Below are 23,745 nucleotides of genomic sequence, written 5' to 3' on the forward strand. Positions count from 1 at the left end.
CCCACCAGCCAGGCTAGGCCTGGCTCTCCCACATCACAGATGTTGCCAGCTCCTCACCCACAGCCTGTCGGCTCAGAAGCCTCGCATTTCTGATTTTCGGCAGTAGAGGCACTCTTGAGTCAAAGTTGGTGAGAAAGATGGCAAAAAATGTTTGGTCCGCAAGATTCTTTCCAGGAACAGCCTAGGCTCCTCTGTTTACATATGTGGATGCTATTTACCCTGACCACTCCTGAGTTCAGCCCAAACTTCTCCCCCTCTCCCTAATTTCTCCCTGGCCTGCCCACCCTTCATCATCAAGCCACATAAGCAGCTGCCTACAGACAAATCTCCAGTCCGCCAGTCAGTGAATAGCAGAGCTGTAAGGGGCCTGGCTGCTAGACCTTTTGGATGGGACTCACAATGAGAAATAGACTGTACATTGTCCCATTTATATACACACCTAATCGAACTCAACTTCTTGAACCATATTTACCTTTTTTGCATGCATTGCCCTCTGGTGGTTTCTATTCTACTTCAGTCTTTTCTATTTCACTAAACAATGTCAGTTGCAATCCACTAAGTTGATTTCACAGTCCCCAGGGGAAGAAGACAGGTGCTTTCTAACCCCTTCACTTTACAGATGAGACCACTGACTCTGTCCCTGGTGTAACTCCACATGCTTTGAGGGCAGAGAATGTGTGGCCGTCCCTGCTCCTAGCATACTGGTTTTGATCCTTGGTACATGTGCAGGAAAATTTCTGACCAAAAAACCTCCAAACCTTTCCTCTTATTTTCAACGTGGTAAGCTTTCCCTATTATATTTTCTTCTAATCCAAACTGTACCCACTCTTGAAGACCCAGCTTCTATTTGATCTTGTGCCAGGAGCCTGTTATGGTCACCTTGACCTCAACCTCCTCTGAATGTCTGTCCCCTTCGTTGCTTGTGCTACTCTGTGAGTGAAAATCTCCATGTTATCTCCCTCTTCTAAGATCTTAACTGGTTTGTAAAATATCCTTGAGTGCCGAGGCCGGTTTATTCATGATCTAGCAGAGTGCCTGGATGCACCAAGCACCAGAGCCAAAACGGATTGAAGCATATGCTTTTCCTGATTTCTAGGGTATGTGGCCATGTAAAAACTTGCAGTCTCTAAAAATCAAAAGAGCTGGTCCTTCCTTATTATAAAGTGCTTTTAGAAAAGCTTCTAAAACAATGCACCTTAAACTTTTTGAATGCAACCCACAGTCATAAATACATTTTATGAGACTCAGTACACGGATATATGTATTGGCAATTAAACAAATATTTCACTAAATAATACCTCTGTGACATTGGATACACTATTATCTATTGTCTTATTCTAACCTATGCTATTCTGTATTATGCTGTTCTTTCTTTTAAAGTGCTGCTCATGGCCTGGCCTTCTGGCACCTGAAGGGTGTTTTCTGGGGGCAGATACAGAATTGCCGCTCATGTGTCTCGGTTGATTAGAGAATCCTCTGCTCTTCAGCCCCTACAGGGAAATCATGCTTAGCCCGTGGAAGGGGCTGGCTGGGGCTGCTGAGCCTGCTGGGCCGGACAATAAGGGGCTTGTAAGAAGACGTACCAAGACTAAGAAACCAGCGGGGGCATCAGCTCAAGGGGATAACTCCAGCCCTCGGAAAGCTTCAGCCTCTAAAAACGGTGGGAAGAATCTAAACAGTTACCGGCTGATGACGTCAGAACCAGAAAGCCAACTAGACAAAGGTGTAGAGGTGAAGTTCAGCCCTGGGGATTGTAAAGCACAGCCCAAGCAGAGAGCATGCTGGGATGGCCTTCACAATTCCCAGCCCCAGAACTTCCTTGGGGCCCTGAAGTGGGAGAAAGAAGCCTTCTACCAGAGCAACTGTGAAGAACCAGGCATCGCAGGACTTGTGAAGCTTGTGAGGGAGGTGTCCCCAGACCACACACAGTTTGAGAAAAATAATCCCCATTATGACCCATCCAGCAAAGAAGACAACCCCAAATGGTCCAAGGTCAATGTACAGTTTGTTCAGATGAAGTGTTTCATGACCCTGGTGCCTGAGCTCAAAACCCATCTCCAAGCTCACAAAGCCACTGGAGGCCCTTTAAAAAATAGGGCTCTCTCCACTCGCCAGATACTCTCCATTCAGCCCCTGACCCAAGAGGAGTTTGATTTTATTTTGAGGCTGCAGTAAAAGGAACCAAGTTAACTGGGACACTGTGGCTGGAATGGGCAAGACAAGACTCCAGAGAAGTCAAGCTTTTGTAAGACGAAAGAAGGTGTGAGGAGGCTTGTTTTGTTCATCTGGGGCTGTGTACATAGGTAGTTTTCATGTACCTTTTTCAATAAAACATTAATGTAAAAGAAAGTGGTGATCATAATTAAGTAAATGTCACAACCTTCTAATGGGTCTAGACTTGTAGTTTTATTAAAAAACCTCCTCTTAAAAAATTCCAACACTGACAAAAACCTCGGCCACTGTTTGCCAACAGTGCCCTCTGCTGGGTGGCTTTATTATAAGTAGTTTCATGAACATTTATTTGCCAGTGTGTGTGTACGGAGTCTCACTATAAAATATATTTATGGGGCGCCTGGGTGGCTCAGTTGGTTAGGCGACTGCCTTCGGCTCAGGTATTGATCCTGGAGTCCCAGGATCGAGTCCCGCATCGGGCTCCCTGCTCGGCGGGGAGTCTGCTTCTCCCTCTGACCCTCCCCCCTCTCATGCTATCTCATTCTCTTTCTCAAATAAATAAAATCTTTAAAAAATATATATATTTATGACAGTTGGTTTCAGTAAAAAAAGTTTATGAGACAATGTTTTGAAGTCTTCCTGAAACCACCGCATCACGAGGAAAGGCCAAGCTAACCAGGGACAGTGGTGTGTATGTGTGTACGTGTGCGTATGTGTCGTGTGGGCGGGGGCATACATCCATCTCCCGCATGAGGTGACAGATGCTTTGCAGGCATTCTTCTGACATGCGACCCCCCCCTTCCCCAAGTCCTGCCCAGAGGAGGGATTCCAGGGAGCTGCCCTTCACCCCCAGACCCTGTCCTACATATGGGCTGGCCCGGGCCGAGGCAGCCGCACTCACATCTCTGTGGAGATCAGGCTGGGCTCGCTGCAGTACTCCGTGTCTTCGCTCATCCGCACGTCATAGGGCTCGTCCTGAGAGACCTCCTGACACACCATGGCTATCTGGCTCTCCCGGGAGTGGCACCTGAAGGGTCCAAGAGGGAGAAGTGAAGTCAGAAACTGCTACCCCCACCGTTCCCTCACAGGTGAAGCGTCACACACACGCGCCCACACAGCCACACAGCGAACTCGTGCACACACCCGCCCACACAGTGAACACGCACACACACGAGCCCACACACCCATACAGCGAACACGCGCACACAGATGTCCACACAGCGAACATGCACACACACACACAGTGAAACCCTCACCCACACACCCACACAGCGAACACACGCACACACCCACACAGCTGCCCACACACCCACACAGCGAACATGCGCCCMCMCACACACACAGCAAACACACGCACACACACGCCCACAGTGAACACGCGCACACACTCGCCCACACACCCACAGTGAACATGTGCCCACACACCCACACAGCGAACACATGCACACGCACGCCCACACACCCACACAGTGAACACACGCACACACATACAGCGAACATGCGCACACATGCACCCACACACCTGCCCACACACACAGCGAACACATGCACACACGCGCCCACATAGCGAACACGCGCCCACACTCGTGAACACACACCCACACACCCGCCCACACACCCACACAGCAAACATACGCACACACACGCGCAGACACCCACACTGCAAACACACCCACACACTCACACACGCACACACATGCACCCACATAGCAAACACACACACACACGTGTCCACACAGTGAACACGCACATACACATGCCCACACACTCACACAGCGAACACGCACACACGTGCCCACACACTCACACAGTGAACACACACGCCCACACACAGAGTGAACACACACACACGTGCCCCGCACTCACACAGCGAACACGTGCACACACATGCCCACACACTCACACAACTGCTGTGGCCTCTTCCTCCCACAGCTGCTGACGAAGCAGCAGAGCCACAGAAACAGTAAGATCAGGATGAGGACTCCATACGGAATAAGCATCTCCGGATTAGGACCCAAGGAGATCTGAGTTCGGACCCCAATTCAACTGCCTTCTGGCATGAGTCACTGGCCCACCCCCCATGCTTCCGTATCCCCATCAATAAAATCGGAGTAGCGTATGCCCTGCTTGACTCAGAGACTTGTCATGAGTAACAAATGAATTAACAGATGAGATGGGGTTTTGAAAGGTGGAAAGGTCCAGCTTTTAAAACAGGGGCCTGGGGTGCTCTATACGGGCTGGGGTGGGTCCTGAGAGGGCTGTCCTCTCCCTCTGCTAGAGACAGCCAGGCCTTTGGTGCTGGTTGGGCAGAGCTGGGAAGTTCCTGGGGTCACATTTTGCCATGCCTTTGGGTTTGATATTAGCGGCTTAGAGTGACGGCAAAGACTAGAAGCCTCACGTCGATGAGTTTGTTCTCCTGCGCAGTGAGCCTGAGTCCCTGCTGAGCTCGAGACCCTCCTGCACCAGGGTGTGCCCTGGATGATTCTGCTCACCCTTTGGCCCAGGTGTTCTCCCTTTTCCTGTCTGTGCCTCTCAGTACCTCCTTCAGTCTTTCTTCCTATAGATCCTGAATGCTGGGGCTCACTTTACTCCCAAACCCATGAAGGCATGAGGGAAAGATCCCAGTTAATCCTCTCAGGGCCGAGTGCTGGATCAGTGCCCTAGGTTTGACCCGGGGCCTCTGAGCTGTGGCAACTCAGGAAGCTACCCTCCTCGGGTACCTACCCGGTTCTCTGGAGCAGGCCCTACCAGGTGGCTGCCCATCCCACAGTAAGGGCAGATGAAATGTTGAAGGCTTTTGATGGGGTGGGAAGAGGAGAGGTGAAAGGAGTTTTGGGGAGGCATCATGGGATGAGCGGGAGGTGGAGAATGGCAACAGGCAGGCAACACCACTTCTCAGGGGCCGCTGTGTACAAGACATGCTGGCCTGTCCCCAGTAAAAGCAAGGCCAGTGTTGGGCCACTGAACTTAGCCTTGAGCTGCAACACGAAGGCTGAGACCCCAGAGCTACAACTTGGCTTAACTTGTCCCTCCTCACCAAGCTGAAGCTTACTGCCTTGAGTGTTGTTTTTCTCACTGTGCAGGGAGGGAGGGAGCCAGTATTTAGTGAGCATTTACTATGTGCTGGGCATTGTGCTAGGCTCTTGCGTGTACCGTAGTTCATGGATAGAGGGATCTGTGGGGAGAAGAAGAAAATCCCCCGATGTCTCTCCCTACCTCCTCTCTTAAAAACCACTCCCCCTTCATTTAATACAGACCACAGTTTAATAGGAAAATACTCTCTGAAGGAGGTATTAGTTCAGACTGAGATGCTAATGATGGACACAATGAGCCTTCCTAAAGAAGAGATTTTGGTAAGGGGAGCAAGGGAGAAAATGGCACCAGAACTGAGTCCCTGAAGTTCGTAGGAGGTTTGTAGAAAAGGGAGGGGCCCCCAAGACAGGCACGGGCCAGCCACTTGAACTCTGATACTCCCCTGTGCAAAGTTAACCTTTCAGATCAGCATAAAAAATCCAGGGCTGAGCACACTGCCCTGAGCATGGAAGGCCTCAACATACATCTCTTGAGTAGAAGGACTCACACAACATTGCTTTCAGGTGGTTTCACCAGCCATTCTTCCAGACAGTAAAGTAGACTGATGGCCAATCTGACTTGGCTGTCATCAGACACCATTAAATGCCCAGGCCATGTAGGTGTCCATGGGGCCACTTGAAAGTGGGTGTTAAGAAGGGAAGTGAAAACCAGGGGGCAGGTATGCTGGCTCCTTAGATGAAAGCAGCTTCAGGACACTTGTCCAAAAAGACACTCACACATCACAATTATTTTCTAAGCTCGTGAACAAGAGAGATCTGCCCAAGAACATGGCATGCTGGGGATCTGCCCGGCCTGCTCTGGTGGGGGTGCTGTCCACTAAGAGAGAGGTGGCAAGATACAGGGAGGCATGTCCTCTCCCACCCAGCCTTGGGAACCCAGAGCTGTTGACAGAAACAGGGAGGAGACCCTTTAGGCCCAGGCTGTGCTTCCAGAGGCCTAGAGCACGGCAGTAGGCACCTACCATCCCATTATATCATAGCAATGCATCCTGGAGCACCAGGGAGCAGAGGGTGGGGAGAAAAGCATGCATCAGGTGGTGGGAGATCAAACTACCAGGAATGATCCTACACTGGGGCAGAATGGGCAAGCGCTACGGTGAAGGGCCTCTTGCCACCAAAATTCCCCTCCCAAGAGGGTTGCGAAGGGTGTAAAGAAGAGGTGGTAGGTAGCTCCATTCCCATCCCAACTAGGCCAAAGGCCAGGTTTGTGCAGACTTGGGAGAGGCCGGGGGAACAGAGTCTGTTGTATAGCCAGGATGCCAGCATCCTGGGGGGCGGGGGCCTGGGCTCCTCAGCTTGGGTAGCATGAGAGAGCACAGGAGGCTCTGTCCCACAGTGAGCATCACAGGACACTTGACGGCCATCAGGACCATGATGCCTTCGCCCAAGGGCGGCTGCCACATTTAATCAAGGGCAATATAGGGAGGCCTATCTCTTGGTGGGATCTGGGGCAGCAGCCTCCATCCCAGCTTGAGGGGTGCGTGGTAGCCCTGGGGGCCAAACTCTACCCCCCATCCAGTCTGGGCTGGAGTGTGTGGGGCCCCTGTGCACAGGCCCTGGATGCCCCACCCTCCTGCTTACCTCTTGGAGCTGAGCTTCCAGGCTGCCTCCTGTACCCGGACGGCAGGAGACAAGGGGGGCCCATGGCCCTCCACGGTGCTGACCGAGCTGGGGTAGCCAGTGGGGCGGGGGAAGCGGCCCAGGGCAGTGTTGTTGGCATTGTTGATGTTGGCGTTGGAGCCAGTGGACGAGTAGCTGCTGGGGGTGAAAGTGGAGTCCACCAGTTTCTCGTGGGACGGCGACCCGGTGTCGCCTTGGCTGTTAGCCGCCTTGTTGATGTGCAGTGGGCGCTGGGTGGTGAAGGTCTGGGGGAAGGCGCTCCGGCCGTCGCTTTGGTAGCAGCCAACGTGGTTGCCGAACAGGCCGCCGGCCCTCTGTGGGCGAGACAGGAGGGGTGGGAGGAGGAGAAAGCCCTCTCAGCTACCTCTCCTTCTCGGCCAAGGCACGGAAGGCTGTCTGCCTTCCAGAGAGCACAGCCACGCCGGGCAGCATGGGGCGGACGGGGAGCTCTTGGCCCGCGTGGCCTGGCAGCTGGAGGGGAGGGACGCAGACGGTCCCCTCTGAAACCGCTGGGGGGCCGGTGAGGGACAGGACCGGCCAAGCACGAAGGCTGCTGCCCTGGGACTTTCTACCGAACCCCCTGAGGACTCAAGAACCAGTGTAGGATGGCAATCCTTCGTTGCAGCCAGTTGCTCGCTCGCCTTGGCGGCTGTGAGGCACTGAGAGGGCTGAGGGGTGGGGAAAGGGGCCAGGAGATTCTAATGAGAGTTTTTAAAACGGAGATCCAACTGGCTCACTGAGCCAGGAACTATGTTGGCCAAACAGTTTTGAAAATAAGGATGACGCATTGACTCCTTTAATTATATTCTGGCCTTCTCTCCCCTGGGCAATTCTTACAGATTTCAGATCAGGACTCAGTGTTTTCCCCCAACATTCTTTCCTTGTCCTGGGGCGAGTGGGCAAGTAGCTATCTGCAAGGTGGTCTGTGGGGTCTCGCTGGGGCAGTGAGAGCATGGTGCTGTGTCCCTGAGGCCATTCGGTGATGGATATTTCACAGTGATGAGGATGAGGATGGTGATGACAGGGCAGCAACAGGCCGGGCAGGCTGTCCTCCCTCCCGGTGTCTCCACAGCCCAGGACCCCTGCGTGGGGGCTCGCAGGGCCCCAGCGCGATGCTGCTCGGTGGCTTCTCCCTCGCTTTGGAGGTATTTTAGCCAAATACCTTCGGGGTTCGGCAGGGACCACCATGAATGGAGAGAGCAAGTCAGGTTTGGTTTCCACCAAAAAACGGAAGCTCAGCCTCCATATCCAGGAAAGGAGAGGGAAGGAAGGCTGGAGGGGACTTTTGTGACGGGGAGAACACGTGCTTTCTCTCAAGAGGACAATTGTCCCTGGGCTCCGCTCCTCTGCTGCCACGTGGGAACACAAGCCAGATTCTCTGATATTTTAGAGAGAAGTCAGAGGTCTAGGTTTTTATTTGAATGTGCCAGATTTCTGAATGCTGGCAAACAAAATCGGTCTGCAGGTTAGATGCGGCCAAAAGTGGCCCCACGGCTTTGCAGCTTCTAATGCAGAAGGTTCTCCTAGGAAACATGTCCCTTAAGAAAATGGCTCCTCCCCTCTTTCTCCGAGAGCCAGTGACACTCTGGGAGCTGCCATGTCCTGGGAGCCCAGGCTTGAGTTGGAGTCAGACTCGGAGAAGGCCAAGGGATAGGAAGTAGCTGAGTGGGAAGAGCTTGGAATCTGCCAGAGAGCTCAGGGCATTCACCCTGGATTTCCTTGGCAGAATGCCAGCCCACCCTCTTGCTTCCAGCTGAGCTTTATAAAGGTAAGAGAGTGCTCCTGTGGCATCTACCTACCCTGAAGATGTCGTCTTCGGAGGCAGCAGACACAGCCTCCTTCATGGCCTTGTCCAGCTCCTCCTCGGCCGTCAGATCTCCAGAGATTGCCCGTCGGATCTCAGGCCCGATGTCATGCAGTGTGCGCAAGCCAGCCTGAAACCCAGAGGGACACCCAGCTGCCTGACCCGCTGCCTCCCCATTAGGCAGGTGAGCTGCTGAGGGTTTATCTGTGTGTGCTAACCAGGGATGTGCTTCGAGACCTCCCTTGTCTGCCCCAGACTGGAAGAATCCATTTCTCCACCCAGGAAGGATAAAGGCACATTAGGAGGGGCCATGAAGAAGGCAGGACTGGGGAAGCAGGGTGTGTGGGAGGCAGTGTGTCACCCCTTCACACACACACACCTTTGGAAAGGCTTGGAGCTCCCTGAAAGTTCTGGAGGGACCTGGCCTCTGACCCTTGGCCAGAGGTCGGAAGAAGGTGATCAGGCCCTTCCTTAGGGTGTGGACCCCCTCCTTGCCTCTTACCTGCAAGGATAGGGCGTTCCTCTGGGAGGGTTTGCCCACCAGGCCCTGCTCTTTGCGCTTCTTGAATTTCCGGAAGTACTCCTGGATCAGGAAAGTAGCATAAAACTTGCCAACCGTGACCTCGTCATCTGAGACAGAAGAAAGGACAGAAGGGAGGTAAAGGGGGGAATTCAGTTGGGCTTCATTCACTTTTTTTCAGCATCCAAGCTTTCTGAAGTTTTTTAAACTTTTTTTAAAGAGGTAGTCCATTCACATGGTTCAGAAAGGCAAAAATATATTACAAGGTGTACAGTGAAAAGTCTCTCTCCTACCCCCCCATCCGCCGAGTTACCACCTTTCAATAGATAACCTTTCTAAAATTAGTTTCTTTTTTAAAAAAAGATTTTATTTATTTATTTGACAGAGAGAGAGAGAGAGAGTTAGCGAGAGCAGGAACACACGCAGGGGGAGTGGGAGAGGGAGAAGCAGCCTTCCCGCCGAGCAGGGAGCCCGATGTGGGGCTAGGATCCCAGGACCCTGGGATCGTGACCTGAGCTGAAGGCAGACGCTTAATGACTGAGTCACCCAGGCGTCCCTCTAAAATTAGTTTCTTGAGTATTTTTCCGGAGAGTCTTTCTGCAAATGCTTTCTGCAAATAAGCAAACATATTCTTAGCACCCCCCCTTTTTTTTTTAACAGTAGAAGTAGCCTATTATCAAAATTATTTCCCACCTTGCTTTAAAACCAACAAAAAAGTGTAAAAGCAACTTTTAAAAAAGTAAAAAAAAATTAACTGACATTGCTAACTAATTTTTTATTTGATTCCAAAACTTGAGGTGACCATCATAAATTGACTAGTCCCCTGAGTGCAAACAGTTCTGGTTAAAGATGGAGTCTGGTGGAAGGAGCACCTTTCTTCTCTAAGTTTGGGTTTTGCTTTCAAACCAGACAGATTGGCTTTTCTTACCATGTGGCTTCGCTGGGTCCCTGCTGGGCTAGACCCCCAAGTTACACATGACATAGTCAGCCTCTGTGTTGGGAATGAACCAGGTGGTGGAGAAGCCAAAGAGTCTCCAAGGAGAACATTGCATGCCCTGTGAGTAGCCTCTTGGCTCCATCTTCTGCTTCTCAAGGAAATGGGCCCAGGAGACAGTTGGTAGGTTAGACATAGTCAACCTGAGATGGTTTTCCTACTCTTAGTTGTCTCTTAGGAATATCCACATCCACAGCAGTAGTGACCTTCCACATGGCAAACACCTCATTCCCATGTGGGAGAGAAAACCCGAGTCCCCTGTCTAGGGTAGTCAGTGAGGAAGAGCTGCAGGGCAGAGAGAGCTTGGAGTTCTGGTTTCCTCCAGGCCTGGGTTTGAATTCTCAATCTGCCAGGTACTCACACTAGAGCATTGGGTCAGCTACATAGCTTCTAAGAACTTCAGTTTCTTGAGCAAACGTCACAGCAATGTTATAAGGATTAAATAAGGTATGCAAAATGTCACGTGGTGCTTGGCCTGTCTAGGTGACTTTTCACTGAGCTCCAGTCCTGATTCCCTTTGGGAAGTGGTTCTCAACAGGGCCGGTGTCAACATTAAGGAGTGTTTTGGGAATTGTGGGATTTTTTTGGTTGTCACAGTGTGCTACAGGCATTAGGTGGTTCCAGATGTGTCCCTTAAAACACAGGCGTGTTTTGCACAACAAATAATAGATTTACACTCTGCCTGATGTCCTTACCTGAGCTAAGAACCTAACTTCATTTTACATATGAACAGAAAATAATTTTTTTGCCTGGTTTTAATATATCCAGAATTTCCCAGGAATATAACTGCTAGGTAAATTGATGGACTTTGCTTTGTTTCCACTTGACCAAGAGGGCTTTACATTTTGGAAAATTGTATCCCTGATGGCAATGTTCCTTGTGGTATCTGAGTCACCTGCTGCATCTGACCCGCTTATATCAGTCTGCATTTGTTCTATGTATGTGCATGTACATATGTATACATATGTGTGTATATTATATTATTTAATATACTTAGTTATCCCTTACTTCAAATGACAAATACAAAATGTCAACAATAGTCAATATTGTCTTAGTTCCTTTAAACACAAACTTACTCATCATAAGTGGATGCATGCAAGTATTTTATCAGTTAACTGTAGCTTCTGGCATAGTGCCATAACCCATAGTGCCCAAGCGTGTATATATTGAATAACATTTGACTTTAATGTATTTTATATTAAGGTGTTATATATATATGTTTTTAAAGATTTTATTTATTTACTTGAGAGAGAGAGAGAGCACGAACAGGAGGGTGGGCAAAGGAAGAGGGAGAAAGCAGGCTCCTTGTTGAGCTGGGAACCTGATGCGGGGCTCGATCCCAGGACCTCAGGGTCATGACCTGAGCTAAAGGCAGTCACTTAACCGACTGAGCCACTCAGGTGCCCCAAGTAAAGGTGTTATATTAATATTTTGGAAATTATTTCTGTAGGAAGGTTATAATTTTCATTCAGGATAGTAATAGGGGCATTATAAACTATTCGTTATGAAAAGGGGCACTGGGTTTGAGAGAGTAGAGAAACACTGCCCTATATAAAACAAAAAGAATTTCAACCAAGAGCGGATCCCAGGGGATTCTTTTTCCAGGTCCCTTTTATTTCCAGAGCAACCAGCCTAGTAGTTTATGGGGAAACCTATACTTTGCAGAGTTTCCTTGGAAGTTCTGCCAAACCTCTGAGCATCAAGGGGCCTTGCCTAGTCTATGAAATGTATGATTAGACCAGATTTCCAACCTGACATTCTGTATCTGAATTTGTGAAGGCATGGCGCCCTTGTCCCTTCCAACCAATAGGGCCTTGGAGCCTCACAGGAAGGGCCGGGGAGGGGGGAGAAGCAGTCCTCCCACGAGCCTTGTGGACTCAGGAACCAGGCAAGAGCCAAGGGTGTGGAGATCGCGGGAGCACTCACCACCCGCTGGGGGCACCACTTGGTCCAGCAGCTTCATGCTGGTCCGCTTCCAGATCTTCTTGATTATGGCCCGCAGCTCCTCGTTGGCTTGTTCTAGGTTTCCTGAGGGGAGGGAGATGCAAGGCTGAAAACGATCATCAGCCCCTTGGGGGCCCACCCCAGAGGGACCCATGGGGTGGGTCCCCCTGAGCAGAGTGGGAAGCCGCTGCCCCACAGAAAGCCCTGGTCCATCAGCTTCACTTTCTTTCTCTCCATTCGACTGAATGTCACCTCCATCTTCTTTTTCTTTGTATTGCTCTCCATGGTCCTACCTCTCCCTCCCTCTGTTCCTTGTCCAGTGCCATTCCTTCTCCCTTCCTCCCTGCCTGCTGCTCAGGCCAGCCAGTGGCGATCCTTCGTCCCCACACGCTGCTTCCTCGTGAGTGGCCCTTGGAGCGGACCAGACAGCCTGGCCCAAGTGAGCTCATCTGCCATCTGCCAGAGAGCAGGAGGAGCTGCTCTGGTGCACAACACTTCTCACGGGGCTCTATGGGTGATCGAGGTTTTCCCCACACAAAGCATCCATACGCAGGGGGACCTCGGTGTCAAAGCTCTTTGCTGCATGTCCTGTGGGGAAGAGGTGGCAAAACCTCAGTGTAGAAGCTGGACTCAAAACACATTGGGTTCTGTTTTGGAGATTCTCTGGGTCTACTTTCTCCACTGGTAAAACAGGCTTAATTTGCTGCCGATCCCGTGCAGCCTCTGGGACACTGGTGGTATAGCAGCTGTAAGACATGGTGTGGTGGGCAGTAGTGTAAGACCCCCTGAGCTATGTCCCACCACCACTGATATATACACACCTTGCCTGGTCCCTGGTGGGTCCAGGGTCCCTGGACTGTGATGGATTTTACCCCCATGATTAGATTAGATCATGTGGCTCCTATCTCCTTAGGATAGGGAGATTATCTAGGTGGACCTGACCTAATCATAGGAACTCTTCAAAAGTAGCGAGTTCTCAGGTGCAAACCTACAGTTAGAAAATAAATAAATCATGAGATGCAATGTACAGCGTGGTGACTATGGCTAATAAAACCATACTGCACGTTTGATAGTTGCTAAGAGTAAGTCTTAAAAGTTCTCATCACACAAAAAATTGTAACTCTATATGGTGATGGACATTAATCAGATTTACTCTGGTGATCATTTCTTAATATATACAAATATGGATCATTATTTGTACATCTGAAACTAATATAGTGTTATATGTCAATTATACCTCAATACAAAATAGAAACAAAACAAATAAAAAAGTACTACATGAAGGAGGTCAAAAGATAAAAGTAGGGCGCTGTCCCCAGTTGGGAGCAGAGGAATGCGAGAGGACTGCTGTGGCCTGGGAGAAAGCTGTGAATTGAATGGAGAGACGCAGCCCCTGGGGCTCAGTGGTCCCCAGCTGAGAGCCAGCCGTACAATGGCAAGACGTGCATTCCTCCAAAAACCCAAATGAGCTGGGAGCCTCTGGAAGAGGACACATCCTGATCAGTGTCCTGATTTTGGCTTTGTAAGACACTTACCAGAGAACTCAGGTACTCTATGGCTGTCCCCTGACCTACAGAACTGTGGGCTAACAACTAGGTGTTGTTCAAACCGAAGAATTTGTGGTAATTGGTTCCACAGCCATAGGAAACCAATACAGGGGTGTTTACTGCTGTGACACAGGGGAAGCAGTATGGTTGAGAGCTCTGCTGTTAGACTGTCTGAGGTGAAATCTGCCCTGTGGCCACACCAGAGAGGCTCCAACAGAGGTAAGCAGAGGTGGTAATGGAGGGAGAGTGACGGACTCCTGAGTCCCCTGTCGGATCCAAACAATACCTGGAGCCGGAGGACGATCCTGGGCATTCCAGTTATGGAGGCAATCCTGCATGGTTAAATTCCCTTTCTGGTTAAGGTAGTTAGTGGTTTCCGACATATTCAATGACAGTCCTAATTAAAATAATGCTCAAATATGCTTATCTTCTGTAGTGGTTTGAGTAGTGTCCCCACCAAATTCATGTCCTCATACATCCTTAGCATGTAGCCTTCATTGGAGATAGGGTCTTTGCAGATGTTATTAGTTAAGATGAAGTTATACTTTATTAGAGTGGGCCCTACATCCAATACTACTGGAGAAGACGCAGAGACACACAGGGAAGAAGGCCATGTGAGGATGGAGGCGGAGACTGGAATGATACTGCTATGGCCAAGGAACGCCAAGCACAGCCTGCCCCCTCCAGAGAGGCATGGGACAGTTTTTCCCTTAAGCCTCCGGGAGGAACAAACCCCACCGATACTTCTCCCGTTCAGCAGGTTGCCTTTTCATTATGTTGGCTTCCTTCACTGTGGGAAACTTTAGTTTGATATAATCTCACTTGTTTATTTTAGTTTTTTGTCCTTGCCTGAGGAGACTGGTCTAAAAATATTGCTAAGACTGATGTCAAAGAACTTATTGCCTATGTTTTCTCCTAGGAATTTTATGGTTTCAGGTCTTACATTCGTCTTCAGTCCATTTAATTTTTATGTGTTTTCGTATATGGTATAAGATAGTGGTCTGGTTTTATTCTTTTGCAGGTAGCTGTCCAATGTACCCAACACCATTTATTGAAGAGACTTCCTCATTGTATATTCTTGCCTCTTTTGTCATAGGTTAATTGACCATATGTGTGTGGGTTTTTTCCTGGGCTCTCTATTCTATTCCATTGATCTATATGTCTGTGTTCATACCAGTACCATACTGTTTTGATTAATACAGCTTTGTAGTATAGTTTGAAATCATGGAGCATGATACGTCCAGCTTTGTTCTTCTTTTTTAAGATTGTTCTGGCCATTTGGATTTTTTTTGTGGTTCCATACACATTTTGAGATACTTTGTTCTAATTCTGTTAAAAGTGCCATTGGTATTTTGATAGGGATTACACTGAATCTGTAGATTGGGTAGTATGGACATTTTAATAATATTAATTCTTCCAATCTATTAGCACAAAATATCTTTCCATTTATTCATGTCTTCAATTTCTTTCATCAATGTCTTTTTTTTTAGTAAAGATTTTATTTATTTATTTGAGAGATAGAGAGCACACAAGCAGGGGGAGAGGCAGAGGGAGAGGGAGAAGCAGACTTCTTGCTGAGCAGGGAGCCCGAATGGGGCTTGATCCCAGGATGCTGAGATGATGACCTGAGCTGAAGGCAGATGCTCAACTGACTGAGCCACCCAGGTGCCCCTCTTTTAACAATGTCTTAAACAGTATTCACAGTACAGGTCTTTCACATCCTTGGTTAAAATTATTCATAAGTATTTCATTATTTTTGATGCAACTATAAATGAAATTGTGTTATTTATTTATTTATTTACTTACTTACTTATTTATTTGAGAGGGAGGGAGAGCACAGAGGGAGAGGGAGAAGCAGACTCCCTGCCGAGCAGGGAGCCTGATTCAGGGCTTGATCCCAGGACCCTGAGATCATACCTGAGCCAAGGGCAGATGCTTAACCGACTGAGCCACCCAAGCACCCCTGAAATTGTTTTCTTACTTTCTTTTTCTGATAGTTATTGGTGTATAGAAACACTGATCTCTGTATGTTAATTTTGTATCCGGTGACTTTGCTGAATTCATTTATTAATTCTAACAGATTCTGGTGGAGTCTTTAGGGTTTTCTCTATATAGTATCATGTCATCTGCAAATAGTTACAATTTTACTTTTTCCTGTCCAATTTGTATGCCTTTTATTTCTTTTTCTTGCCTAATTGCTGTGGCTAGGACTTCAAATACTATGTTGAATTAAAATGGTGAGAGTAGACATAACTCGTCTTATTCCTGATCTTACAGGAAAAGCTGAAAGCTTTTCACTGTTGAGTATGATGTTAGCTGGGGCTTGTCATATATGCCTTTATTATGTTGAGATACATTCCTTCTATACCTACTTTGTTGAGAGTTTTTTTTCTTATCTTAAATGAATGTTGAATTTTGTCAAATGCTTTTTCTGCACCTATTAAGATGATCATATGATTTTTATCCTTTTTTTTGTTAATGTGAGGTATCACATTGATTAATTTGGAACCATATTTGCATCTCTGGAATAAATCTCACTTGATTGTGGTGTATGATCCTTTTAATATATTGTTGAATTTTGTTTGCTAATATTTTGTTAGGATTTTTACATCTATATTATCAGATATATTGGCCCGTAATTTTCTTTCTTGTGGTATCTTTGTCTGGTTTTGGTATCAGGGTAATGCTGGCCTCGTAAAGTAGGTTTGGAAGACTTCCTCTTCAATCTTTTGGAATAATTTGAGAATAGGTACTAACTCTTCTTTAAATGTTTGGTAGAATTGACCCATGAAGCCATCTGGTCCTGGACTTTTGTTTTTGGGAGTTTAAAAATTACTGTTTCAATTTTATTACTTGTAATTGGTCTATTCAGATTTTTTGTTTTTGTGTGTGTGATTCAGTCTTGGAAGATTATGTATTTCTAGGAATTTATCCATTTCTTCTAAGTTTTTCCAATTTGTTGGTGTATAATTGTAGTAATCTCTTAACCTTTATATTTCTGTGGTGTCAGTTGTAACTTTTCCTTCATTTCTGATTTTATTTATTTGAGTCCTCTCTCTTTTTCTCTTGAGTTTGGCTATTGATTTTATTGATCTTTTCAAAGAACCAGCTCTTGGGATGCCTGGGTGGCTCAGTCAGTTAAGCGACTGCCTTTGGCTCAGGTCATGATCCCAGGATCCTGGGATCGAGTCCTGCATCAGGCTCCCTGCTCAGCGGGGAGCCTGCTTCTCCCTCTGCCTGCCGATCCCCCTGCTTGTGCTCTCTTTCTGACAAATAAATAAATAAAATCTAAAAAAAAAGAACCAACTCTTACTTTTATTATCTTTTCTTTTTTTTCACAATCTCTATTTCATTTATTTCCACTCTGGTCTTTATTATTTCCTTCCCTCTACTAATGTTGGGCTTTGTTCCTCTTTTTCTAGTTCCTTTGGGTATAAAGTCAGATGGTTTATTTGGGATTTTTCTTGTTTCTTGAGGTAGGCCTGTATCATTATGAACTTTCTTCTTAGAACTTTTGTTGTATCCCACAGATTTTGGAAAGTTGTGTCTCCAATTTCATTTGTCTCAAGGTATTTTTTTTTTTTAAAGATTTTATTTATTTATTCATGAGAGACAGAGAAAGAGAGAGAGAGGTAGAGGGAGAAGCAGGCTGCCAAGGAGCAGGGAGCCTGATGCGGGACTCGATCCTAGGACCCTGGGATCGTGACCTGAGCTGAAGGCAGACGCTTAACCATCTGAGCCACCCAGGCGCCCTCAAGGTATTTTTTTTTTAAAGATTTGTATTTATTTATTTGACAGAGAGACATAGCGAGAGCAGAAACACAAGCAGGGGGAGTGGGAGAGGGAGACGCAGGTTCCCCGCAGAGCAGGGAGCCTGATGCGGGGCTTGATCCCAGGACCCTGGGATCATGACCTGAGCTGAAGACAGACCCTTAATGACTGAGCCACCCAGGCGCCCCTCAAGGTATTTTTAAAAATTTCCTCTTGATTTCTTTGCTGACCCACTGGTTGTTTAGTAACATATTGTTCATTCTCCACGTGTTTGTCTTTTTTCCAGTTTTCTTCTTGTAATTAATTTCCAGTTTCACCAGATTGTGTTTGGAAAAGATGCTTGATATGATATCAATCTTCTTGAATTTATTAAGACTTGTTTTGTGGCCTAACTATCCTGGAAAACATTCCATATGCACTTGAATAGAATGTGTATTCTGCTATTTTGGATGAAATGTTCCATATATATCTATTAAGTCCTTCTGGCCTTATGTGTCATTTAAGGCCAGTATTTCCTTATTGACTCTCTGGATGATTTATCCATTGGTTAAGGGGAATATTAAAGTTCCCTACTATTATTGTTTTACTGTCAATTTCTCCCTTTATGCCTATTAATATTTTCTTTATATTTTTAAATGTTCCTATGTTGGGTGCCTAAATATTGACAAATGTTATATCCTCTTCTTGGACTGAACACTTTATCATTATGTAATGCTCTTCTTTGTCTTTTGTTATAGTCTTTGTTTTAAATTCTATTTTGTCTGATGTTAGTATTACTTCACCAGCTTCCTTTTTGTTTCCATTTCCATGGGACATCTTTTTCCCATCTCTTCACTTTCAGTCTCTGTGTGGCTTTAGATCTGAAATGAGTCTCTTATAGGCAGTATGTAAATGGTTCTTTTTAAAAAATCTATTCAGCCACCCTATGTCTTTTTTTTTTTTTTAAAGATTTTATTTATTTATTTGACAGAGATAGTGAGAGCAGGAACACAAGCAGGGGGAGTGGGAGAGGGAGAAGCAGGCTTCCTGCTGAGCAGGGAGCCCAATGTGGGACTCGATCCCATGACCCTGAGATCATGACCTGAGCTGAAGGCAGATACTTAAAGATTGAGCCACCCAGGCATCCCCACTCTATGTCTTTTGATTGGAGCATTTAGTCCATTTATATTTAATGTAATTATTAATAGGTATGTACTTATTGTCCCTTGTTTTCTGGTTGTTATTGCAATTCTCTCTGTTTCATTTTTCTTCTTTTGGTGTCTTCATTTGTGTTTGATGGTTTTCTTTAGTTTTGTTTGAGTCCCTTTCTCTTTATTTTTTATCTATTATAAGTTTTGGTTTGTGGTTACCATGAGGTTCATATATATTGATCTATATATATAGCAGTCTATTTTAAGCTAATAGTCATTTTGGCTTGAACACATTCTAAAAGCACTACATTTTTACTCCCTTCCCCCAACATTTTATGTTTCAAACATCCTATTTGATATCTTATAATTTTTTTAAAAAGATTTATTTATTTATTTATTTGAGAGAGAGAGAGTGAGTGAGTGAGAGAAGGGAGAGGGAGAGAGAGAATCTCAAGCAGATTCCTTGCTGAGTGTGGATCCCGATGTGGGACTTGATGTCATGACCCTGAGATAATAACCTGAGCCAAAATCAAAGTCAGACACTTAACCAACTGAGCCACCCAGGCACCCCTGACATTTTTAATTTGTGTATTCCTTAACTACTTACTGTAGTTACAATTAAATTACTATTTTTGTCTTTTAATCTTCATACTATTTTTTTTAGTGGCCGATTTAACACTCTTCCTATATATTTTCCTTTACCAGTGAGTATATTTTCTTATTTCCAGTTATAGGTTCTTATTTTTTGCTTAAAGAATGCTCTTTAACATTTCTGGTAAGGTTGGTTTAGTGGTGATGAATTCCTTTAATTTTTGCTTGTCTAGGAAACTATCTCTCCTTCAATTCTGAATGATAACCTTGCCAGGTGGAGTATTCTTGATTGGCAGTTTTTTCTTTCAGCACTTTGAATATATTATTGCACTTAACTTCTGCCATGAAAAATTTATCTTGAAAAATATGCTGATAGTCTTATGGGGGTTCCTCTGTACATAACAAGTTGTTTTTCTCTTGCTGCTTTAAAAATTCTCCCCTTGTCTTTAACTTTTGACAATTTAATTATAAAATTCCTTGGTGTGGGTCTTTTTGGGTTCATCTTGTTTAGGGCTTTTTGTGCTTCCTGGACCTGGATGTCTGTTTTTTCCCCTAGGTTAGGGAAATTTTCGGCCGTTATTTCTTCAAATAAGTTCAAATAACTTCAAATAAGCTTCCCCACTCCTTCCGGAACCCCTGTAATGTGAATGTTTGTACACCTGATGTTGTTCTAGAAGTCCTTAAAACTATTCTTTTTTTTTATTAACATATACTGTATTATTAGTTTCAGAGGTAGAATTTAGTGATTCATCAGTTGCATACAACATCCAGTACTGATTACTTCAAGTGCCTTCCTTAATGCCCATCACCCAGTTATCCAACCCTCCAACCTCCTCCCCTCCAGCAACCCTCAGTTTGTTTCCTATAGTTAAGAGTCTGTTATGGTTTGTCTCCTTCTCTGTTTTTATCTTATTTTTCCTTCCTTTCCCCTATGTTCCTTCCTTTCCCTTAAATTCCACATATGAGTGAAATCATATGGTATTTGTCTTTCTCTGGCTGACTTATTTTGCTTAGCATAATACCCTCTAGTTCCATCCACATAGTTGCAAATGGCAAGATTTCATTCTTTTTGATGGCTGAGTAATATTCCATTGTATATATATACCACATCTTTATCTATTTATCTCTTGATGGACTTCTGGGCTCTTTCCATAGTTTGGCTATTGTGGACATTGCTGCTATAAACATTGGGGTGCAGGTGCCCCTTTGAATCACTATGTTTGTATCCTTTGGATAAATACCTAGTAGTGCAATTGCTTGGTCATAGGGTAGTTGTATTTTAACTTTTTGAGGAACCTCCATACTGTTTTCCAGAGTGGCTGCACCAGTTTGCATTCCCACCAACAGTGTAAGAGGGGTCCCCTTTCTCTACATCCTTGCCAACATCTGTCATTTCCTGAGTTGTTCATTTTAGCCATTCTGACTGATGTGAGGTGGTATCTCATTGTGGTTTTGATTTTTATTTCTCTGATGATGAGTGATGTTGAGCATTTTTTCATGTGTCTGTTGGCCATTTGTATGTCTTCTTTGGAGAAATGCCTCTTCATGTCTTCTGCCCATTTCTTGACTGGATTTTTAATTTTTTGGGTGTAGAATTTGATAAGTTCTTTATAGATTTTGGATATTAGCCCTTTATCTGACATCTCATTTGCAAATATCTTCTCCCATTCTGTAGGCTGCCTTTTAGTTTTGTTGACTGTTTCCTTTGCTGTGCAAAAGCTTTTTGTCTTGATGAAGTCCCAATAGCTCATTTTTGCTTTTTTTTCTCTTGCCTTTGGAGATGTGTGTAGCAAGAAGTTGCTGCAGCCAAGGTTAAAGAGGTTGCTGCCTGTGTTCTCCTCTAGGTTTTGATGGATTCCTGTCTCACATTTAGATCTTCATTCATTTTGAGTTTATTTTTGTGTATGGTGTAAGAAAGTGATCCAGTTTCATTCTTTTGCATGTGGTTGTTCAATTTTCCCAACACTATTTGTTGAAGAGATTGTCTTTTTTCCACTGGATATTCCTTCCTGCTTTGTCAATAGAGTTGAGGGTCCACTTCTGGTTTCTCTCTTCTGTTCCATGGATCTGTGTGTCTGTTTTTGTGCCAGTACCATACTATCTTGATGATTACAGCTTTGTAATACAGCTTGAAGTCTGGAATTGTGATGTCTCCAGCTTTGGTTTTCTTTTTCAACATTCCTTTGGCTATTCAGGGTCTTTTCTGGTTCCATACACATTTTCGGATTGTTTGTTCCAGCTCTATGAAAAATGCTGATGGTATTTTGATAGGGATTGCATTGAATGTGTAGATTGCTTTGGGTAGCATAGACATTTTAACAATATTTATTCTTCTAACCCATGAACATGGGATTTTTTTTCATTTGTTTGTGTATTCCTCAATTTCTTTCATAAGTGATGTATAGGCTTCAGAGTACAGATCCTTTATCTCTTTGGTTAGGTTTATTCCTAGGCATCTTACGGTTTTTGGTGCAATTGTAAATGGGATCAATTCCTTGATTTCTCTTTCTTCTGTTTCATTGTTAGTGTGTGGAAACGCAACTGAATTCTGTGCATTGATTTTATATCCTCCCACTTTGCTGAATTCCTGTATCAGTTCTAGCAATTTTTGGGTAGAGTCTTTGGGTTTTCTACATAGAATGTCATGTCATCTGTGAAGAGTGAAAGTTTGACTTCTTTTGCTGATTTGGATGCTTTTTATTTCTTTTTGTTGTCTGATTGCTGAGGCTAGGACTTCCAGTACCATGTTGAACAGCAGTGGTGAGAGTGGATATCCCTGTCGTGTTCCTGATCTTAGGAGGAAAGCTCTAAGTTTTTTCCCATTGAGGATGATATTTGCTGTGGGTTTTTTGTATATGGCTTTTATGTTATTGAGGTATGTTCTCTCTATCCCTAAATTGCAGAGAGTTTTTTTTTATCAAGAAAGGATGCTGTGTTTTGTCAAATGCTTTTTTCTGCATCAAGAGGATCACATGGTTCTTGTTCTTTTATTAATGTGGTGTATCACATTGATTGGTTTGTGAATGTTGAACCACCTGTGCAGCCCAGGAATAAATCTCTCTTGGTCGTGGTGATTAATCCTTTTGATGTACTGTTGGATCCTATTAGCTAGTATCTTGGTGAGAAGTTTTGTATTCATGTTCATCAGGGATATTGGTCTGTAATTCTCCCTTTTGGTGGGGTCTTTGCCTGGTTTTGGGATCAAGGTAATGTTGGCCTCATAGAATGAGTTTTCTTTCCATTTCTATTTTTTTTTTTAACCAGCTTCAGAAGAATAGGCATTAATTCTTCTTTAAATGTTTGTTAGAATTCCGCTGGGAGGCCATCTGGCCCTGGATTACAGATTCAATTTCTTTGCTGGTTATGGGCCTGTTCAGGTTTTCTATTTCTTCCTGTTTCAGTTTTGGTAATTTATATGTTTCTAAGAATGCATCCATTTCTTCCAGATTGCCTAATTTTTTTTAGATTTTATTTATTTGACAGAGAGAGCACAAGGAGAGGGAGCAGCAGGCAGAGGGAGAGGGAGAAGCAGGCTCCCTGTTAAGCAAGGAGCCTGATGCGGTGCTCGATCCCAGGACCCTGGGATCATGACCTGAGCCGAAGGCAGACGCTTAACTGACTGAGCCACCCAGGCGTCCCCAGATTGCCTAATTTGTTGGCATATAATTGCTCATAATATTCTCTTATAATTGTTTGTATTTCTTCAGTGTTGGTTGTGATCTCTCCTCTTTTATTCATGATTTTATTTATTTGGGTCCTTTTTTCTTTTTTGATAACTCTGGCTAAGGGTTTATCGATCTTATTAACTTTAAAGAATCAGCTTCTAGTTTCATTGATCTATTCTACTGTTTTTTTTTAAATTTCTATATCATTGATTTCTGCTCTAATCTTTATTATTTTTCTTTTCCTGCTGGCTGTAGGCTTTATTTGCTGTTCTTTTTCCAGCTCCTTTAGATGTAAGGTTAGTTTGTGTATTTGAGACTTTTCTTGTTTCTCAAGAAAGGCCTGAATTGCTATATACTTCCGTCTTAGGACCACCTTTGCTGCATCCTAAAGGTCCTGAACTCTCATTCGCTGCCATCTATTTTTAAGAATTCTTCTTTAATTTTCTGGTTGACCCATTCATTCTTTAGTAGGATGCTCTTTAGCCTCCATGTATTTGTGTTCCTTCTATTTTTTTTCTTGTGATTGAGTTCAAGTTTTAAAGTATTGTGGTCTGAAAATATGCATGGTATAGTCTCAATCTTTTTGTACCAGTTGAGACCTGATTTGTGAACCAGTATGTGATCTCTTCTGGAGAATGTTCCATGTGCACTCGAGAAGAATGTGTTTTCTGTTGCTTCAGGATGGAATGCTCTGTATTTATCTGTGAAGTCCATCTGTTCCAGTGTGTCATTCAAAACCCTTGTTTCTTTGTTGATCTTCTGCTTAGATGATCTGTCCATTGCTGTGAGTGAGGTGTTAAAGTACCCTACTATTATTGTATTATTATCAATGTATTTCTTTAATTTTGTTATTAATTGGTTTATATAACTGGCTGCTCCCAAGTTAAAGGCATAA

At 45.0% G+C, this 23,745-nt stretch overlaps 1 protein-coding gene and 1 pseudogene across 1 annotated transcript in view; one reads left to right on the forward strand and one right to left on the reverse strand.

Annotated features, from left to right (window-relative positions):
• LOC112808622 (thymocyte nuclear protein 1 pseudogene) overlaps positions 1-2,578 on the forward strand; it is a 34,201-nt pseudogene extending 31,623 nt beyond the window's left edge.
• The window catches only part of CACNA1C (calcium voltage-gated channel subunit alpha1 C), a 649,850-nt gene that overhangs the window by 12,155 nt on the left and 613,950 nt on the right, over positions 1-23,745 (reverse strand). Inside the window, exons 41-45 of the mRNA XM_073887000.1 lie at positions 12,129-12,230; positions 9,191-9,318; positions 8,684-8,818; positions 6,846-7,198; positions 3,074-3,199 (exon numbers count right to left, since the gene is read on the reverse strand). Of these exons, the coding sequence (XP_073743101.1) occupies positions 3,074-3,199; positions 6,846-7,198; positions 8,684-8,818; positions 9,191-9,318; positions 12,129-12,230 (844 nt within the window). The remainder of the gene's footprint in view (positions 1-3,073; positions 3,200-6,845; positions 7,199-8,683; positions 8,819-9,190; positions 9,319-12,128; positions 12,231-23,745) is intronic.

The sequence above is a fragment of the Callorhinus ursinus genome, unplaced genomic scaffold, assembly GCF_003265705.2.
Source record: "Callorhinus ursinus isolate GAN/ISIS: 27379988/994484 unplaced genomic scaffold, GSC_fseal_2.0 scaffold74, whole genome shotgun sequence".
Classification (NCBI taxonomy): domain Eukaryota; kingdom Metazoa; phylum Chordata; class Mammalia; order Carnivora; family Otariidae; genus Callorhinus; species Callorhinus ursinus.